Source organism: Agelaius tricolor, unplaced genomic scaffold, assembly GCF_023055355.1.
Source record: "Agelaius tricolor isolate 1412-34295 unplaced genomic scaffold, bAgeTri1.0.p SCAF_1, whole genome shotgun sequence".
Taxonomy (NCBI): domain Eukaryota; kingdom Metazoa; phylum Chordata; class Aves; order Passeriformes; family Icteridae; genus Agelaius; species Agelaius tricolor.
In genome coordinates, this window is record NW_027269261.1 from 65,959,421 (window position 1) to 65,974,502 (window position 15,082).

Below are 15,082 nucleotides of genomic sequence, written 5' to 3' on the forward strand. Positions count from 1 at the left end.
TAGAAAGTAAATGAAGCAAGGGAAACACAACGTGAATATTATGAGAAGGAGCTGGTAAAATTACAAGCAAGATTGGAAGGAGAGGCTGCACAGTTAAAGGAGGCTCATTCCAAGACCTTAGAAGAATTGGCATGGAAACACCATACTGCAATTGAGGCTGCACACAGTAATGCTAATAAGGATAAGAAGAAACTGCAGATGGTATGTTCTTATTTTCTTAGTAATCAAACAAAAAGCTACTGTTACAGTTTGCATCTTGTACTGCATGATTTTGTTTTATGGCAAACTTAATTTGGAATTACCTGCAGGCCTCTGAAGAAACTGCTTAGTGTTTAGAAAAAAAACAAATATCTTCGGAAAAAAACCACTTGTACTGTCATTTGTCTGCATACAGAAGATAAATTCTCCATTTATACAAATGTATTTTCAAGTATAATAATTTTGTTTTCCTGGAATTTGTGACCCATATTCAGAAGGGTTGGTATATCAAGATCTGTTCTTCTGAAGGAGATGAAAGATTGTATTATTATAACATTTATTTAAAATTCTCATTGACAGTTCAGAAGTACAGAAAGATATTTTATTAGGACTGATATTTTATTAAGCTCTATATGTACTCAGATGATAACAGCTGTTCTAAGTGTGCAACATAAAATTATGTACTGTACAGCAGCTCACTCTCCAGCAACTATAAATTTACCTTTGACTGGAATCCTGAAGCTGAAAGGCTTTGTTTCACAAATCTGGCCTTTACTTTCTCAGGATGAGGCCCATTTTTAAATTATTATTTCCTAATCTGATTGGGTGTGTGTTATACACAAATTTTGCCTTGCACAGGAAATACAGGATTAAGTGTTTAATTTGAGGCTTTGTAATATTTCTTTTGATGTATTCACAGGAAAAATACCAAGAACCATGGTTGTAGTTAGTGATGTGCATCTCAGACAGATTTGGTTTGTTTTTGTAAATTTTTCTACCAGTATGTTGTTTCTTAGGTCAATTTTTAATAAATACAATTTTTTTTTTTTGTCACCTAGTAATTGAAGTAGTTCTCAGACATATCTGCATCGGTTCTTACAGGTTTACTTTCTTAAAAACTTTAAACATGCCAGTTATTAAGACAATGTCTCTTAGGGTTTCTGTGTATCTTTTTCTTTTATTTCAGATGTGGGGTTCTTTTTCTTTTGTTTTGTTTGTTACTAAAATAATGTGGAGAATAAAACAAAAGGAGATCACAAACTTTTTTTCTTAAATCACTAAACTATTTTAAATAGGGAACACCTCTCTAAATGTGAAAAATATTAAATTATTTTAACAAGAAAAAACTAGCTATGGAGAGATGTTGGGATCAAGATCTCAGTCAATCCGATTTCACTGATGCTAAATCTAATCAGATTTCACTGTCTCCTCTGTCAGACCTGTCTCACTAAGCACATGCTGTGGTGATCAAGTAATCCAAAGAAGAAAACAGTCAAGCTTAAATGTGGAGCAGAGTTGAATTTTGTATGAGAAAGAAGCATGGTAGCAGCAGCCTCGGGATAGAGGACATGAGGATTCATTGGGATTGGAAGCCTGGGAAATGCATCTGGGGAACAGAAGAGAATTCAGCAGAATTAGAATAGGACTCAAAAAATAGCTCAAATATTTCTTTTTGCTTCAGTATTTCCATCTATAAAATGAGCTGTAAAAATGGCATCAGGAGGATTATGAAAATAGAGCTGCTAATAATTTTGCAGTACCGCACAGCTGTACTGACAAGTATCATCAGAGAAATAATTGCTCTGTTATCAGAATAGGGTCTAAATAGCACCAGTGGGATTTTGCAGACAGCAGATTTCAGCATGAACAGGACAAATTGATCAAGTTTCACTGAGCAAGGAGCATTTATCCCACGTGTTGACTCATGTGGACCCAGTGAAGAAGACAGGCACTTGTTGAGTTTTACCTTGTTTAGTAATGAGTTTGTGACAGTGTACCCCTCTGTGCTGTCACTCTGACCAACTTCCACCATGAATGAAGAGATCATGCAAGCAGTGTATACAGGAATTGTTTATTGCCTGCCACATACCCTAAAGCAGTGCTAGAACTAACAAGCTGCTTAATAAGCTTTCCACCCCCTGCAAAACACTTGAGTCGTCTTTGGGTTTGAATGACGAAGGCTTGGCCTCTCTTGCTTCTTGGATTGGCTGGATTGACACTACATTGCTGTCTTGCAGCAGGAAACCTTGGGTTTCCTTAGACTTCTATATCTTTTAGTGACTGTTTTTCCTCTTTAATACTTTGGTTCTTTCTCCCTGTTTCCCCTAATTTTACCAATACTGTACCTTTTGTTTCAGGCTGGCTCTGGTGTATGTATTTTCATGGCAATTTCTGAGATAATACTGATTTTTAGGAAACCTGAGCCCAGGTCTGCACCAAGGCACTTAATTGATACTAAGCCTTGCGTTTCAGCTGAGCCCCTAGGAAGGAGTTAGTTAAAAAGGCTCTAGCTCCATAGAAAACCTTGAAGCCTTTTATGGCATGACTCTGGAGCAACTTGCTTGGAAACCTTAATTTTCTTCACTTAAACTTCACAGTATTATGAGCTGTATAGTATATTTCACTGAAATATGTAATAACATTCTCAATTTTGATATGTTTCCTTTAAAGTATTTTGTGAAAGAAATTGTTCTTCTGAAAATGTATTCTGAATATTAAGGCCGAAGTATAAATTTATAATTTTCTTTAAAACTATGAAAGTTTCTAACATTTATGTGTGCATATATACACACACATAACATAGGCTCTTGTAAGAGAAATATAATTAATCCAGCAGTTATTTTGAGAATTTGGCTGTTACACCATAAAGGTTGATGAAAACAGGGTTGTTACATGTTTCTTTCCATATAGGTAAACTTGAAAAGTAATTTGATTCTACACAAATGTAGTAGATATATGGTCTGGGGCTTTTTTTTCATTAATTGTAACATTCTAAAAAACTTCACAGAGCTCAATCTGGATTTTAAGATTTATTCTTTCCTGTGGGGATTATTTGTAGGAAATAGATGGGTAAAGGCTGAAAGACATGCAGATATATCAGTGTAATTTTATAGAAAATGAAAAATTCTTCTTTCAACTCAGACTGAAAAATTGTGAAAGTAGATATATTTTTAAAGCTTTTGATAACTGAGAAGTAATTGAGAGAAAAGTCCTGTTAGTCTTTATTTTGTGATTTAAGGATGTTAAATTATAAAATAAACTGGAAAATTACATCTGTTGTAAAAGGAAATAAATATTCATGCTCTAACAGTTTAAGGAAAGGGATGAGATCACAAGTATTTATGCTGGTTAGAATCATTTCCGTGGGTAGATCTGTACTTTGCAATGACTCTGTGGCAAGTATTTAATATTTCTTCCATCCTTCCTGTTTCTGAAGGAGTTGGAGCAGCAGTTTGAGAAGGAGAAACTGCATTTGGAGGATGATAAGAATCAACTCCGACAGCAGCTGGAAAACATGAAGGAAGAGCTGACAACAAAGCTGACTTCTGCCAATCAGGAGGCAAGGACTAAGTTGCTTGTTTCACTACCACATCTCATCAATAGCAATCTTAGACTCCAGGACAGGTCCAGGTCTATGCTGTTGAGTGTTTAATGCCTTGCTTCTGTTTAGAGTGGAGTATTCTTAAAACATGGAAAGTTAGTTGACTGCTTCTGAGGAATGATTTTATTGTCCTTTACAAAATTAACAAAGCAAGAGAGATGTAAACAGCTGATGTAAACAGCTTTTTATTTTTAACTGTTTTTATCTTCTCATTAGGTACACAGACCTCTACACAAAATACATCAGGAGAGAGGGAAATTTAACTGGATGTAAACTCATATTTGCTTATGGTTAACATATCATAAATTCTGGTCAGTTTCTGACTTGCAAATCATCTTCTTGTATTTTCATCAAAAGATGATATGAAGTACTTCTAGTAAGACCCAAATTATTTGCTATGTCATGGTAGATGCAATTGATGTCAAATGTATTATATGTCAAGACAGTTTAAATTTTTTTTAGTTGGAAATCACAACCTTTTCACAGTATTTTGAAACTAGAAGTACATTCTGCTGATATCAAAACCACCAAACCATTTTTCTCTGCAACTTTTGCCTTGTTTCATCAGCTTTATTGTTCAGCAAGCCCTATGCATGATTTTAGTGTGTGCTTTGAGAGACTTAAACAAGAATTTAAGTATTTTTTGCAGCAAAATTTTTCATTGCTGCTTTCTATACTGTACAATATTTGGAGAGAGCAGGTGTTTCATTCTGGTAACTTGCAAATTGCACAAATACTAAACTAGCTTAAGAAAAAAACCTGCATGTTTTTAATATACTAAATAGGGAAGTTTGCCCTTCCAAAAGTATAGATTTTACTTGTTAATATATATTACTGTATTAATAATCTATTGATACATTACTATATTAATAACTTCATCATGTTACCTACCAAATAGATGGAGATGCCAGAGATTATACACTGCCAGGGTAGCTGGACCTCCTGCCTTTAGAGTTCAACAGCTCTGCTGATCAGTCAGTTGTGAGTAGTTCTTTAAACAAGAGGGTTCTTCCTCCTTAGGGTTGCCAGTATCTTTGTTTCAGAGCTTAGAGAAGGTGCAAGTTTAAGCTGGAACTGCTCTTTCTCTTTTAACAGTGTGCTTACCTCCATTCAAATTGATGAAAATATGATGTATTTGTTATGCATCTTAACAAAATCTTACACAGCTTTATTTTTCAGTTCAAAATTACAGGAAGTTTAGTTATTTATTTTCAGATTTAACTTCTCTGTTGTATGCTAACTTTCATTGTTTCTGGATTAGATCTGAGTAGAGCACTATTGTCATTCTATCATCATCTAGCACTGTAGGCTTCAATTTAGCTATTCTTTATCAATGTCTCTTGGCTTCATGAGCAATAAACTTTCTCCTTCCTTGAAGGAAATAACTTGAAATGTTTTAAGAATGAGTTTCTATTATCCAACTGCTATCAAATTCAGGCTTGGAAAATTCCATCAACATGAAAGTTAGCCAAACAGAGGCAAAGTTAAGAAACAGAAGACTAAAATAAGGAGCTAGGTCCAGCTGCGGTCCAATTCAAGTTTACATACAATCCTTTGCCAGGGTAAGTGTAATACCATATATTGTGCATAGTGATAGAATGAGAGAAAACATATAGACAATAAATTGGGGTTGGTCTGTAAATCTTCTCCATGTAGTGCAGAAGATAAATGTTTTTTTCATTACTATGTCTATCTTGAGCACATGAAAGAAGTGCTTCAGTTGCAGCCACAGCTTGGCCTTAGATCTCTATTGACAGCTAACAGCAGTTTCTCAATGCCATCACTGACCTTGAAGAACCTTCCCCTGTGATGTGTCTGACACATCATTAGCTTAGCCCTTACATTGCTACTGTTGCTTCTTTTTTTTTGTTTGCTTTAAGTTACAGAAGTCATTTAACACAGTAGGCTTGTATTCTTTACTTTCTGTGGATGCTCTCTCAGTTCTAGCTTCCCTGCTGAGAAAGCTGCTTTTGAGCCCATGCCATCTTCTTTTCTTTTTGACAGACTTTCTGGTGGCAATTATCTTAGCTAAAGGATGAGGGAAAGATTCAAGCCTCATTAGGCTTTCTCCTAGTACTAAGCTATTTAAGAGCAGTGTAATCTTGAATACTTGCCAGAGATTTTTTTGGGAGTTTGGGTTAAGTCAGAATAGTGGCTTTCTCATGCGTGTCTCAGGATGAGATTGGCTGTTCACTCTGTGTTTCCTTTCACTGTAGACCAGCCAAGGCTTTTTAGAATGTTGATATGTTTGTATCACTTGGCACAGTCATCTAAGGACTTAGGACTTGCTGTCTCCATGAAAAGGATTTCTGATGATGCTATTAAAGATAATTTTAAACAGCCTCCGTCACTGCTTTGTCAACAGTAGACTATATCTTAAGCCCTATGAGCGACATTCCTGCCTGCTCCCACATCCTTTAGATTTACAGGACTGCTATTCATATGATGCTACTATCAGATACATAGACAACAGTGCACCCCCAGGATATCAATACAGTTTGGGGACAGTTTGTCATGTAGGTAGCACTGCTACCTGAAGGTAGCAGTGCTCTGTAGGGAATTACTGGCTGTTTGAATATAACTCAAAGGAGCACAGAGACAAGTGCTCAACTTTACAGGAGTTTTTCACTGAGATCTCTCATGCCAAAGAAATTTTGGATTCCATTCTGAGAAGAAAAGGAGGAGTTCCACTTTTTAAACACTTGACAGGTTGTTGACAGAGGGAGAGTTCTAGGAGAGAGAGGTGGTGTCTCTGTGTGTATTATAACAGTATTTGTATGTAATTATTCTAACAAACAAGAAGAGTGGTTACAATTCTTAGCTGTGCATGCTTGTAATCCAAAAGCTAGTATTTTCTTGTGACACTACTCCTATTGTGAATGAATTTATCTCAACCTACAAAGGCAACAGCATAGACTATTGCTTCAGCAGAAAATGCACTTCCAATTAACTGCTGTTCTTTGTTCCTCCCTGCCTCCCATTTTTCTGTTTTTCCAACCTACATACTTAAAATCTGTTTCTTTCCTGTAACTGGTGAACAGTGTTCAATCTCTCAAATCTCTCATATTTTTATTTGAAGCAAAGAAGTGTAGTGTCATCATTTTACAGATGGGAAGCTGAAGCACAAACAGGCAGAAAAAAAGACTATTGTTCCATAGCAGTTAAGGAGATTATTACATTATATGTACAGTTGCTAGGTTGAGTTTTAAACAGGCTGGACAGGTAGCAATCTGAAAACAGAAACTTAAACCCTAATACAAGGTAATTTATATATTAGATTAGATTTTATGTATATTGAAATATTTCTCATTAATTTGCTTAAAACATGCTTTCTCACAGTAAACTAAGAGGCATTTTCAGATCTTTTATGTAGCCCCTTTCCTTGCAACGTGGATCAAACACATTGGATATATTTTTTTTTTGCTTATAAAAATCCTTTAATTGACTCTTTGCTTTTATAATATTACAGGAATTTGTTTTTAAATACAGAACCATTGAGTGATATTAAAGGAGAACAGGTAGTGCAAGTAAAATATTGTCTAGGTCAGAATTAGGAAACACTGAAAAACACCAGGATGGCTTGGCTGCCATTAGTAATAATCATGGAAATTACAGATTTTTTTTGCAATGTCACAGGTGTGTCGTCTGCAAGACCTAGTGCGAAAAAGTGAGCAAGGCCTTGGGACTGCAGAAGGACATATCTCCAGTCTTCAAGAAGCTCAGGAAATACTCCAGAAAGAACTAGAATTAACTAGAGCAAGACTGCGAGAGACCACAGATTCACTGTATAGTGTTGAGGTAACCATGCTGTTGGAGAATAAATTGTGCAAAGTGCAGTTAGGGTGATTTTGGTCTTGTTTTTAAAATAGCTGGAAATGTTATGGAGTACCCATGACAGAAGAAGCCTCATATGGCGTCATTAAAGGAGAGATTTCTATTTTGAGAAGAAATTTTAAAAAATAGAAACTAGGATAGGTTCTTTTGGGGCTTGGGGGTTTCTTATTTTTATTTTAGTAGTTGGTTGTTTCGGGGTGGGTATTTTTTGTTTTCAGAACATTTTTAGTATTTAACAGGTAGTGCTGCAGGCGTATCTTTGTATGGTTAATGTAAGTTGTAGCTGCCAAAACATGTCCATACAAAATATGTTCAGGACTTTAATAGAATTTCATAAAAGGATATGAGTTAACATGCAATTCCAGACAGTTCATGTCATGATGCAAAACAAGGTCCAGAGCTTACTAACTCTGAAATTCACAGAAATCTTTTTGATGAGTTATTTGAATACATATATGCCATGTTTTCCTTGGAAAATGGGCACAGTCTTCATTTCCAACTCGAATTTGGAAATTCAGTAAAGACTTGAAAATAATTTTTAGGTATATGCTAGGATATCTGTAAGGATAGCAGACTGTCACCAAGAAAATGTGACCACTTTATACCATTAAGCAATTAATTTGCCTAGGCACAAATATATTGTCATTTTAATTGGCTTAGATGGAAGTAGAACTGTCAGTTAGTCTGTCAATACCTTATTGACTGCAATACTGGGCAAACATTTCCTTTTTGTTTCCTCAGTAAAGAATGTACATTTACAAGATCACAGAAGTAGTTGACATAGAGCAGCAAATATTATACTTTTTTTTCACTGAATATGTTTTCATATTTTCTTAACAAAACCAGCCTGAAATAGCTTATTGGTATTTTTTTTAATTTTTTTCAGCTACAGTCATTACAGGTGCACAATATTATAGTTTATAACTTTCTCTGTATTTTTTTATAATGTCTCTAAATGTTATTACTAAGCAGTATTGCTCTCTTCACCTATTAAAGCATTTAAATATTCATATACAGTAGGTTACTGGCAATAAAATTTATCTGAACAGATTTTAAAATTTATAATAATGCTGCAGAAAAGGTCTCATTTTAAAAATTAATCATTCAATTTAGGGGGCTATGTTTGCTTCATGAACGAAGCAAGCACTGCTGAACAACATTCATGTAAGTAGTATTTCTAGGTGGTACCTATTCTATTAGGGTAAAGTTTCACCAGAAATTGATGGGAATTTTAAAGGTGTTCCCTGTGTTCAGACTGTGAAGCCTTGTTTCTAGCAGACTTGTCCCATTGAGAAACAGAAATGAACTTTGTATCTCAAACAGATAGCTCACACTTTGAAATTCAAATACTGGATATATGATGCTTTAAAAATTAAAAAAAAAAATTCAAAGCATTCTTTACGAAGTGCTTAAGCCACCTGCTGTAATGTGAAAACTAAGTCCTTCAGTGAATGGGATTTGTTGACCTTTTGAGGTTTTTTGCAACATGAATTATTTTGTGATTCAACATTAATGGTATTTGAAAAGATTGCAGAATGACTTACTGGAAAATTGCTTTTCATAGGAATACAGACTTCTGTTTCACAAATAAGAAATATCAGGAGATGTATAAGCATTAATTGTGCATAACTAGGAATTTCACACTGAAGAAGTTGTAGTTCAAATTTCTGAGTCAATTGTAATTGATATTTTTATTATAAATACACTCACTTAATGTTTGAAATACACTTTTGCTGCTGATCAGTCTCTATTGTAAAGTTTGTACTTGCAGGGAGAACTAGATCAGGAGAGACAACAGCATGAGGCAATGATTGCTGCCATGAGAGAGGAGGAAAAGTTCAAAGTTGACAGAATGGCACGTGACTTAGAAATCAAATGGACAGAAAATCTTCGGCAAGTATTTTTTTTATTCTTTAATAATAAATGAGCTATATATTATATGCAACTGTACTATCAAATGAAATGTAAAGCAAATGTTTCTGTTATTTAAGATTTTCCAGTTATTACTGAGATTGTAATTCTTTTGTACCTCTTGCACAAGTTCCCACTGCATTTTAGTTATTTGTCCTTTGTTTTTAGACAGGAATGTAATAAGCTTCGTGAAGAGCTGAGGCTGCAGCATGAGGAGGACAAGAAGGCAGCCATGACTCAGTTGTTGCAGCTGAAAGAACGTGAAAAAAATGCAGCAAGGGATGGATGGCAAAAAAAGGTCGAAGATCTTTTAGACCAGGTAACTAACTATGGTGTCTTTGAGAATTGGAAAGCAATTACAATTTAATTGTTGGTGGCTTATTACCAACTAAGTAGGTGAAATCAATTGTGATATCTGACTTTTAAATGAAATTTGTTAGCTTAGGGCTTTTTAACCTAATCATGATTTTAATAATATGTGGATATAATTTTAATTATATGAATGTTGTTCTTTACACTAAATGTGAATAAAACTTTTTACAGTTTTGAGGGGAGGAGGGAGAGGATGTTGACAGACTCACTTCTTCACTACAAGATTGTTTTGATTTTTGTCTGCTCACCTGTTGTGCTGTTAAATATCTACCAATGCTAATTGTTTGGACTTAAAGGTATCCCCTATCTTTACAAAAGTAATAATCCCCTATGTGTACAAGAATAACACTGTACAAGTCTCTGAGAAGTCAAAATGTGTCTCAGTTTTTATGACACATTTATTACAGCTATGTCTTAAGTGATTTTGGCCATTATTTTGGGATAATCTTGTGTGAATACTGAGGTTTTTTTAATGGTAACTCTTATTTATCATCTCAGCTATGTTAGATAATTCAAAGAAAATACTTGCTTTGTACTTTTTCCAAGCCATAAATGCTGTAGAACTGGTTTTATTGACTCCAGTTTGAAGAAATAGCTGAAAATGAACAAACATACTTTGAAGTAAGAGTAACAGATTTTGGAACTCATTAAATGACTGAAATGACTTTAAGTGATTTTAGGGTGTTATTGTGGGTTGTCTTTTAATTTGCTGTCTAATTTGGGAAGTCTAATAACTGAACATGCATTTGAGTATACAGCCTCTCACAGGAGCACGTCACAATATATTTTGCTGATTGGGGGAATTTAAGTTTGTCAAGTCTTGTGGTTTAGGCTCATAAAAGCTGGAGGTTTTCAAAGTTCTTGGTCTGTTACTTTTTACAACAGGAGCATAAAGAGAATTGGACTAATTTGATTCTAAGTTTCACATTACCCAAGTTCAATTTACTTTCTTGACTTCTACCTGTAAAGGTAGAATATCCCTTGAAAGGGATATATTTAACTTTCCATAGTTTTAACATACTTTTATCTCTGCCTTTCAAAAATACCATGTTAAATCTAACCTCCAGTTCCGGAATGGAAAATTACCATGTTACAAATTAACTTTTTTTTTCTGCCTGTGCAAGAAATTTTGGAATGAGAAAGCTCACTGTAGTAAGGAGAATTTACTAGAGAATTTTCGGACATAGGAAAAGGTCTCCATATGCAAAATGGTTGTTTTTCTTTTTTCTTCCTATCTTCTACTGTATCAGAACTGTATTCAAATAGATTAGTAGCATGTGAGCACTATTTTTTTTCAAAACAGCTGTGACTTTTCCATACCAGTGTTGGAATTGGGTAGGTATTTAACAGAGATTGAAATGGTAGTAGGGAATTAAGCTTTCCCTCTGTAAAAATCTATATTTTATCCATTACAGCTGAAAGAGAGAGAATTCCAGACCACAGTGTAAGAGATTAATAACTTAATTCTTGGACAAATGGATTTTTAGTAAGTTCCTCCTGACTGCCATACACAAAAGAGTCTCTGAGAGTTGTAGTGACCTGGATGACAGAATCACAGACTTGCTTAGGCTGGAAAAGGTCTCAGGAGGCTGAATTCAGCACTGAATTAGAAGGTTGCTTAGGGCTCTGTACAGTCAGTTCTTGAATAACCTCTAAGGATGAAGATTCCACAGCATCTCTGAATAATCTCATTTATTGCTTAATTATCCTCATAGTGAGCTTTTTCTTTCTATTCAGACAGAACCATCTCTGTTTCAGTTTGATTGTAGTCTCTCATTGTTCTGCTGTACGCCTTTGTAACAAGACTGGGTCCACTTTCTCTGTAACCACCTCCTAGCTACCGGAAAAGTATTAAGTCCCACAAAGCCATTTCTTCTTTAGCCTGAGCAAACAGAGTTACCTCAGAAGGACATCTGTTCCAGTCCCAGCCTTCTTGGTGGTAGTTCTCTGCTGAATATGAGCAAGTCTATCAACATGTGTCTTGTACCAAAGCTGAATGAGCTGGAGGAGGAGACTGAATATGCTATTGGAATAGCCGGATGGGACGTGCCTGTCTTGTCTGGCTCTTGCTGCTTGACCAAAGGTGACAGCTGTGGTGGTTTTACCTCAGAGACACCTTTGGCTAAGCTGGATGCTGCAGCTGGGCACTTGGGACAAGTCCAGGCATGCAGGAGCTCAGGTTTACCTCTGGTGGAGAAGCTTCAAGGCAAGGTGAAGGAAAAGGAGCCAGTTCTGCTGGAGGGTTTCGATCCAGAGCTTTATTCCTGGCACACAGGCCTCTGAATCTCGTAACAGCTCTAAGAGAAGCTCGAACCGTGTGGCTGTTGTTCCTTTTAACCCTGGGGAGAGGAGGAGGGAAGGGGTAGGGGTCCTACCAACCAGGTAAGGTGGGGAAGTCTCAGGGGACGAATGACACCTGGATGGCCCAATGTCTCCCAGGGCTGAAAGGCATCTTTTGAACTCTGCCAATCACTCAACGCCCTTCTGGAATGCCAGGATTGACAGACAGTGCTCAGCAGGGGTCAGGGTGGGGGAAAGAAGAGGCGATTGACACCTGGGGAAGGACCGGGAAAACTGAGGCAAGCTATGACATCACACCACAATAATATGCCCTCCAGGTGATGTGCAGTAAGGGCCAGTCCATAGCACTGGTCCCTTCCCTCAAACTGCTGGTTGCTGCTGCAGCCCAGTGTGCTGCTGGCACTCAGTGCTGCCACACCACGCCGCTGATTCATGTTTAGCCTACCATCACCAAGGCTGTGCAAAGCAGATCTGTGACCCAGCATGGACTAGTGTATGGGTTTGGTCCTTCCTGTGTCAAGGACCTTGCATTTTTCTTTGCTGAATTTTGTGTGGTTCCTGTCAGCCTGTACTTATAACCTAGATGGGTCCCTCTGGATGGCAGCCCATTTTTTTCAATGTATCCTTTCCACTGTGTTGCCCTCCACCAGGGCATTCTTCCCAGCTTGGTGTCACCCACAAACTCCATAAAGATGCTTCTCTGTCTCCTCCTCCAGAAATGATAAAGTACTGAAATAAGCAGGTCCTGGAATGTCTTAGAAATTCTGCCCTGAACTAGTACTGCCTGAGATACTGCAGTAGGGCTGTGAAATTGTGGATTTGTTACACCCTGATTTTAATTTGTGGGAAGATGTTTTTAAAACCATTTGAAAGGTGTGAAGCCTGTATAAAATTAGGAAGAGAGGGAATCCAGCTTCTCTTTCTGCAATTCAGATTTTTACACCTGAAATAGTGTCTGCTCTATACCAGTAATATTATACAATGATTTATCAAAACAATACCAAGACCAGGGTCTCTGCTAAAAATTTATAAATCCTGACTTGACAACAAATGTGGCCGATATGTGTTCTTTATGTTGAGAAAGTGTCTAGAGGCTCACCACTTAGTTGTATAATTTCTGTTCACAAAGGTTGAATTCAGAAATTAAATGTTCATCAATACAGGTACCATTTTCTAATATGTATTGATGCATCTCTGATTTGATTTAAAAACAAGCTACAAGGAAGTGTATCGCCTATCTTGAAGTGTAGAAATGGTTGTGTAATCATAAAGGGCTGAACAAACAGGTTTAAATATAGCTACCTAAACTGTAGAAAAATACAACATAGAGTATGCCCACCTGGGAGTGCTGCTGGCTGGTGCTGGAAAGCTGAATGAGCAGTCACAGATAAAAATGTTAATTAAAAGAAATCCAAACAGTTTCAATCAAGAAAATTATGCCCATAAAGTGTACTAAGCTGATTTGAGTTTTAAAAATTATGTTATTCTGATGTACAAATTTCTGCCACTTCTATTTGTTGCACATTTGAGAGGTGGTATCTAGCTCTTGCATAAAGCTAGGTAATGATTTTGCTTTTGGACCAGTAATGCAAAATCTCTGGTATGTAGGGTTATTGTTATTCTAACAGTATAGCTTTGTTATGAATAAAAGAATCTTGAGATGAAAATCTACTCAGCTGATTAAATGCTTAAACACTTTCTTAAGCACCATCAACACATAGATGTGGTTTGTAGTTTAACCATTATATTGTTGTATAGAGACCAAATGTGTAATTTTTATCTCTGATACACAAAATTATTCTAGAAGACAAAAGAGAAAGTACTTTTTCCTTTTTTCCCTTGTAAATTGCACTTAGTATTTCTATGTCAATCCATTCAAGGGTTTCATAATGAAATATGCAGTGAATTCAGATATGCTTGCTCCTTTCCATTCCTCTTAGCTCTATAATGGGGTTTTAACGCTTTTCTTAAAAACATTTTACTGCTGAGAAAGCTTCAGCCAGGGCCAAAATAGCTGGAATTTTCTTTTTCTTTTTCTTTTTTTTTTTTTTTTTTTGAAAGCATAAGCATGTTCTTTCTTTGTTTGTTTTGTGCAACCTTCATTTCTGGGCACTGAAACATGCAGGTTAAGATTTGTATTTTTCTTGTCTGTTTCTTCTTGTGATATGTTTTTTTCAGTAAACAGAATCAAGGGTTCTCATTGTGGATGGACTTTCCTATATTTGAGCAAATATTGGTTCTCCTGTCTTCCTTAGTTTTCAGTAAAATGCCCCAGTAAAATAAATGTTTTTGTCATTATTTTTTCCCATATGTAGCTTTCCCATTCTTAAATAGCTACATGGTCAAGCACATGTGACATTCTTCTTTCTTAACTTTGTCAACTCTTCACACCAAAAATGTGTCTTCTATCAATGGAAATACCAGAAGTAGTACAGCAAAACTGGACTAAAGTATACTATATATGTTTTGGTAGCTGTTGTTTGTTTTTCCTACTGCAAAGACTCCTTTTTTGAAAAATATGTTAAGATTTCCTCTTCAGAGTTTGTTTCTGTGATGACATGCTCCTTTATAAACTGTCAAAGTAAATAAGAGAAACTTTGACGTGTATCAAAATGTAAATATTTCCTTCTGATGTAGTTATTATTTAAATGGTAGTTTTCAGGAAATAACAAGCTCAGTCTTAACATACTGGTCAAAAAGTCCTGATTATTCTGCTGTTGATGGAATGCTGAGAAAAATCCTTGACCTCCTGTGCACATCTATAGATGGCTTTTGATCAGCTTCATCCAGAACCAGTTACTTCTCCATCTTTAGTTGCCTGTGTGGAGGTGCTTATTGCAGAGCTGATGTGCATCCACATTAACAAAATCAGAAAAAGCTGCTTTCTTTCCCCAGCACAAGGATTACTGGCCTGTTCCACAGCCTGGGCAATCCTTGCATTAGAAGATTTGCTGTCAAATGGATGCTGGAAATTTTTACAAGAAATAACCTGCACATACCTTGTATCAGTTTCCAGAAAGAAGGGAGATAAACTTTCAGCACAGAATCATTTTACTCAGCTCCCTGTCACTTGATACTGTCCTG

General features: G+C 36.1%; 1 protein-coding gene across 12 annotated transcripts in view; it reads left to right on the top strand.

The window, feature by feature from the left end:
- The window catches only part of FAM184A (family with sequence similarity 184 member A), a 74,557-nt gene that overhangs the window by 34,054 nt on the left and 25,421 nt on the right, over nt 1-15,082 (top strand). For all 12 annotated transcript variants that reach the window (XM_071437830.1, XM_071437889.1, XM_071437848.1 and 9 more), the window contains exons 5-9: nt 4-201; nt 3,416-3,538; nt 7,217-7,378; nt 9,186-9,311; nt 9,498-9,644. In XM_071437830.1, coding sequence (XP_071293931.1) covers nt 4-201; nt 3,416-3,538; nt 7,217-7,378; nt 9,186-9,311; nt 9,498-9,644 — 756 coding nt within the window. The remainder of the gene's footprint in view (nt 1-3; nt 202-3,415; nt 3,539-7,216; nt 7,379-9,185; nt 9,312-9,497; nt 9,645-15,082) is intronic.